The sequence below is a fragment of the Harpia harpyja genome, chromosome 15 (genome assembly GCF_026419915.1).
Source record: "Harpia harpyja isolate bHarHar1 chromosome 15, bHarHar1 primary haplotype, whole genome shotgun sequence".
NCBI classification, from domain to species: domain Eukaryota; kingdom Metazoa; phylum Chordata; class Aves; order Accipitriformes; family Accipitridae; genus Harpia; species Harpia harpyja.
In genome coordinates, this window is record NC_068954.1 from 23,496,970 (window position 1) to 23,502,969 (window position 6,000).

A 6,000-nucleotide genomic window follows, 5' to 3' on the forward strand; every position below is an offset into this window, starting at 1 on the left:
GAACAGGGTAAAAAAGAAAAGAAATCTGCAGTATTGTGTGTGATGCAGAGGAGGTACTTGGAAATGATTATCAAGCACTTACAGCACAAGAACTAGGGAATGCCTAATTACATGGTTTTAACAGGCTTTAAAGAATCAAAAAGAAGTATTTTTTCAAGTGTTTCATAAGTAATTTGTGCCTTAGTACCTTAGGCCAAAATAGATTTGGGTCCAAAAAAGAAATAGGCAATATCATGAAAGGAAGTCCAGCAGGGGCCATTAAATACAACGTTCTTGATACAACTTGTGCTTATAACAAGTTTAAAAGCCACCAGATTGTGGAAAGTAGAAAGGTATACTGGGAATAGGATCACACTATTCATCTTCTGTATTTTTGTATGCTTTCTTAAGCAGTTGCCTTTGACATCTAAAAGAGCTAGATGGACTTTCATTCTGACTGACTATAGCAGATCGGCTCGTGAGCCAATGTGACTCTTACCATCTGCTGGCTATCCAGAGCATGTTGATCAGGCTGTTTATATCGCTTGTATGAAGTGCATCTTCAGAGGCTACAGCTGTGTTGCTCTGTGTGGAAACTGTCTTTCTTATCACCGGAGTAAGAGGTTGCACACAACCCTTCCAAATTTCTGTGTACTTGGCCATTTTCTGGATACCCAGGAGCAGTCTCTTTAGAAAGATTGGGGAACATGTGGTCCTTGGAGTGGATGCTGAAAGCTGCTCAACTCTGGACCAGAGAGAGATGATTTTCCTCTTGGCCCATTCCTTTCTTTGTCTCTAATGGGTGTTCACATGAGGTGCCTTCTTATTGTGGTAGACAGAGGCACCTCGAAGCAAGAAAGCTAGTCTTTTAGGAGGTTAGGTGTAAGTCACTCTATGACCAACATCTTAAACCAGTCTAACTGTAAGGAAACAGCTTGGTGAAGTCACCCCTGACAGCATGCACAGACGAGCTGCAGTTTCCTCATACAGTCACGTCCTAAAAACTACAACCTTAAGTTAAGGAAATGCTACATAGTGCATTTCCAGAAGTAAAAGGCTTCAAAGGAGACCTAATCATGTGAGGATTAAATAACTGAATGCATGAAGAGAAAATCTCTGATTCCTGAAATCAGGCAAAACAAAATGCATCACAAGGCAGTGAACCTTTAAAATCACCTCTAAATTAAATATGAACAGGTACCATGCAAGAGTTGTGTAAGTACAATGTGGGAAGTAACTATACAAAAACAAACAAACAAAAAAGAGTGGAGAGTTTTCCTCATGCAATGGGATGGTGTAACTACACAAATATATGGACACAAGACAAAGTTTTACTAGTGCTTCTTAAGAGAATATAAATGATTTTAGGTCACATCTATAATTTAATAAATTAGAACAGGCCCAAATGATCTAAAATGACTGTGGAATAGATCTGTTCTCTAGTAAATTTTTAATGTTAACTTATTAAGACTTGATTAATCATTATGAATTAATTATTAATTGCTCTTAAATGAGGTTGCTTTTGAGCGCAATAGTAATGAAACGTTGCCTGAGTTACAGAAAGGATAGTAAGTTTTAAACTCATGCTATTAGACATCAGTTTGGTTTCCCAAAATTTTATTTTTGTGTTTGCATCATTACTCCTTTAAATATTTTATAGTAAGGCTAGTTCCTATAGGCTATTAGTTAACTTTACGTCCTACATGGTATCACTTCTTTAAGAGTACTCACACACTTAGGTTGTCACTAGATTGGACCCAGTGCATATAAAACTTCATTCAACATTCCCCTCTGACTTTGGAGGCATGTAGTATGCAAGACTACTTCTATTTGTGAACATACAGCGGTGAACATACAGCACTTCTGATCACTTAAAATTTCTTCCTCTTTAATTTTTTTTCTCTGAGTTATATCACACCTATTCAGTCATTATCATTCAACAAAAATATTCCACAAAAACATGTACATCTGCACACAGACAGACTTTCTCTGCTCCTTCTGGGTCAGGATTTTTTTGAAACCTGAAGGGGCATATGGAGGGGAGGGAATATAAGGAAGCATTCTGGTAGAAACTATCAGTTTTGGGTTGCTCATTTTTTTTAATCTTTCTTTTTTTTCCCCTAACACAATCATGCATATGTGAAATTTTTAACATGACTTTTAATTACCTAGGGCAGAATTTTTGGCAGAATGAGTTTCAAGCAAAGGTGGGCAAAGTAGGCACTAATCAATGCAACTTCTCAAATGATTCTTTCATTTATTCTGTCATCACTGTACCTAAATACTTAAAGTTTACATACATATACATATGGTGGCCAAAATGGGGTTCAGCAGTAGCTATATAAAAATTTGGAAGAACAACCATGAAAATTTTGTGGGCTTCTTCAATCTCCTTCTTTTCAATGGCCTACTAGGTCATTTCAGCTATTCTCTGAATACATTATACATGCATGTAACACTTTTACAACATTTATGTATTATTTATTCTTCATGAAATATTTCCATTTTACTAGTCAGCAGCACCTGGAATCAGTGTCCAATGATTCATGTTATGTAGTCTATTTTTAAGTGATTTTTTTTTTTTTTTATCATCTCAAACAATAACCTCAGGAGGCTTTGGCCAGAAAAGATTTGCTCAGTTCTCCTCCCCGCTGTGTACAGGGAAACTTCAAGGATGTTTTTAAACCTATCATTGCCTGAACCTCATGTCAGACTAATGGGTTGTCAGGAGTCTCCTGCAGGCAGGACTGCAATGACAGTCCAACTTACCATCTTCAGACACTGTTACCCCGAGGCTATTACTGCATCACAGTCACTGGTAAGATGGTGGAAGGACTGAATCAAAGAAAAAAAAAGATTAGGAACTCTACTTTTCAGTCCTCAAGAACATGATACCTGCCTTACTTCAATTAACTAGGAATAAGAAGTGCCTGAAAGCAATACTGAGAATATTCTGGTTAAACAAATCTGACTGATCCTCAAAATTACTTCTTTTTTCCTCCCTCAGACGCTGAATCTGACCTGTACTGTATTTGGAAATCCTGACCCCGAAGTGGTTTGGTTCAAGAATGACAAGGTCTTTGAACTTAATGAGCACTATGTGTTTTCACTGGAACAAGGGAAATATGCCAGTTTAACAATCAAGGGAGTGACCTCAGAAGACTCAGGCAAATACAGCATCCATGTCAAGAACAAGTATGGTGGGGAAACAGTGGATGTCACTGTAAGTGTGTACAGACATGGTGAAAAAATGCCTGAAATTAAGCCCGGCCAGCTTGCTAAACCCAGGCCGATACCACCATCAGAAGAAGTCCTCAAACCTGAGGACAAGGCAAAATCCGATAAGAAGTAAAGGCTGACAACTACGTTTGACAAACAAAACATGAGCTGTAGCTGAGGTATTCCCCCATGTAACTAATTGGTAATGTCCAAAGGGAAACTGAGCTTTTAGGAGTTTGCTTTAGGGAGGTAGCTGTGCTATGGTGCTGTACACATCTGCAACAATCTCACTTGGAATACATGTAATAGGGTGGGACTTGCAAATAGCAAAAAACTAAATGCCTGCCAGATGTTCACATATGCAATGGCAAGTTGCAGAGACGTACAGTAAACCTCCACTTCCCCCTCCCTAATCTTCCACAAAAAAACCCCAAACCTACCCAACAACCCTCTGAGAACAAATGTCCCATCAGTAACGGTAGTGAACTGCAGTTAGAAACATATTCAGAGATGGTTCCTGCTTTGTTCCACACACAGTCCCTTTGGCTTTGGAGCCTCTGATCCTTTAAGTCTAGTGGATAGTCTCTAATTAGTAGTGATACTGTTGTTTTATAGTGTGACTTTATCTTTAGTAGACTTTTACAAATGTTCACTGTTCACTCACTGAAGCATAGGTCACATAGTTGCATTTTGTTTTTCTTGCTTTGTGCTAATAAAACTTTAAAAGTCACCTTTGTTACTCACTGCTCTGAATCACACCTAACTAGTTCTGTTTACTCTCTTTCACTGTTTAATTATTGCTTATTGCAAAATTTCACAGCTGGTAGCATGCAGAGTATCGACTTTCAATAAAGAATGCAAATTATGGTTAATCACAGTCACTGGGTGGCACTTGCAACAATTTTTACTCTTTACAATATACATCAAGATGCAAGCTTAAACTGGTACCAAAAGACATGTACACAATTCAGTCACTTAAGATAATTACGTCTTTGATTCTCCTCTATCCAAAATGAACAACAGAACTCTTCCATGGGTGAAGTGATGTTCTGCTAGGCAAAGATTTCAATATATGCTTATCATGAAACATTGAAATAGAACAGACTTCAGTGAGATTACTTACATATCTATACATGATTGAGTGTTTGCAGTGGTGTGTTTTTCAGATCAGGTTCCCTGTTCAATAAAAGTCCATTTATCTACCTAGATGAACCTCTGTAATTTGCTAAGCCACTTCCAGCAAAGAGTTCTTCTAACGGTAAGTAACACCGGTGATACAAACATCCTGGATGCGGCCCTCATCTCTTGTGACTTCTCCCAGTCTCTCGGACAAATGCAAGGAAAAGGGAGCACTGTGGGAGACGGGAGCTTGGATGAGGGGTGGCCTGGAGAAACGGCACTCTGCAAAATCTTCACTGGAGAAACTGGATGAAAGTGTTTGACACAAGTGGTGGGACTATGACTTGTGTTTGGGGTCATGGCTGAAAGCCAGTGCTGAGCCTCTGATAGTGTCTGAGCTTAAGTGTGGAAAACACAGAAATAATAGTTGGGGCTTCCCCCTCCCTCCCCCCTGAGCAGAGAAACTGAAAAAAAAGGAAAATGAATAGTTTCAGAGTAAATTTAATCTCAGGGCTTTTTTCCATTTCTTTCCCCTCACCTAATTGACATAAAACTTCCATTGTTTGTCTGGCAAACAAATACTTCACTTGATTCAAAAAATGTTTTATTTTTGAGACAGATGAAAAGCAGAGGAAATAAGAAGCTAATTCACAAGCTGTCAGATACAGTAGGTTGGAGCACTCATCTGGGAGTCAGGAGAGCAGCATTCCACTTCTCCCTCCTCTCCATCCATGGGGATTTGGACGTGTATCTCTGACCACCAAGAGCAGTGCACTAATGCCCAGCCTTCCCTGTATTTGGAAGTGCTGCTTCTATTGATCCTTTTTTACTTTGTCTGACTAGGTAAATAGACTGAAAAAGGGACTAGGCCTAGGCATCCTACCTCTCACATGAGCATGTTAAATGCTAGATTTGAGAGGTTTTCTCCCTTTCTTGTACTTTACCTTAGTTTTCAGTATTGAAGGAGGGATTGAGGGTGTGGTGCTCTAGACTATTTAACAACCTGATGGTTTGAACAGATAATGATGAAGATGAGAATGGATTCATTGTAGTTTCAAATTCCTCAGGTAAAAAAGACTGCAAGTCTCCTTTGCAACTCATTGATATCTGTGAGTAGTCATGATAAAAAACAACAGGCCAGCTCTGGAAAGGAAAGAGTCTTTAATCACACTTTATTAAAAGATGCTTTGATTTTTAAATAAACAGCTTTTTGAAATATTTATGTACTTAGAGCCAATGAACAGTGGGTTTATATTTAAGTACAGTATAACCAGCCAGGAATTACATTGGCCAGTGATGAAAAATGCTTCTTTTGGGGGAAAAATTCTTGTGGCTGTGGAACCACATTCTGTGTCTGGTCATTGAATGAAAGTGTCTGAGAGGGTTAAAGGCTCAAGGACGTGATATTGCTGTGAGACAGTTTAATTAGAAAATTTCAGGACACAAAGCAAAGCAAAGATTTGTCTTCCAAATATCTATCAAAATAAGAAAAAATATTTTTATAAGAATTTGTCATCACAAGAACTTCAGCAAATCTCTTGATAAAATAACTCAAATTTTCTTCTTTTCTATTCTAATTTCTTATTAAAGGCCTTTAAGGTTTTCAAAATCTTACCATGGCAGGCTCACAAAACATCAGAGCAAGTCTCTGTAGCATACAAAGTGAGTATCAGCAAGAATTTA

General features: G+C 38.3%; 1 protein-coding gene across 2 annotated transcripts in view; it reads left to right on the plus strand.

The window, feature by feature from the left end:
• Positions 1–4,075, plus strand: part of MYOM2 (myomesin 2) — a 79,749-nt gene extending 75,674 nt beyond the window's left edge. For both annotated transcript variants that reach the window (XM_052809879.1, XM_052809880.1), the window contains exon 38: positions 2,987–4,075. In XM_052809879.1, the coding sequence (XP_052665839.1) occupies positions 2,987–3,331 (345 nt within the window). In that variant the 3' untranslated portion in view covers positions 3,332–4,075. The remainder of the gene's footprint in view (positions 1–2,986) is intronic.
• The last annotated feature ends 1,925 nt before the right edge of the window (positions 4,076–6,000 follow it).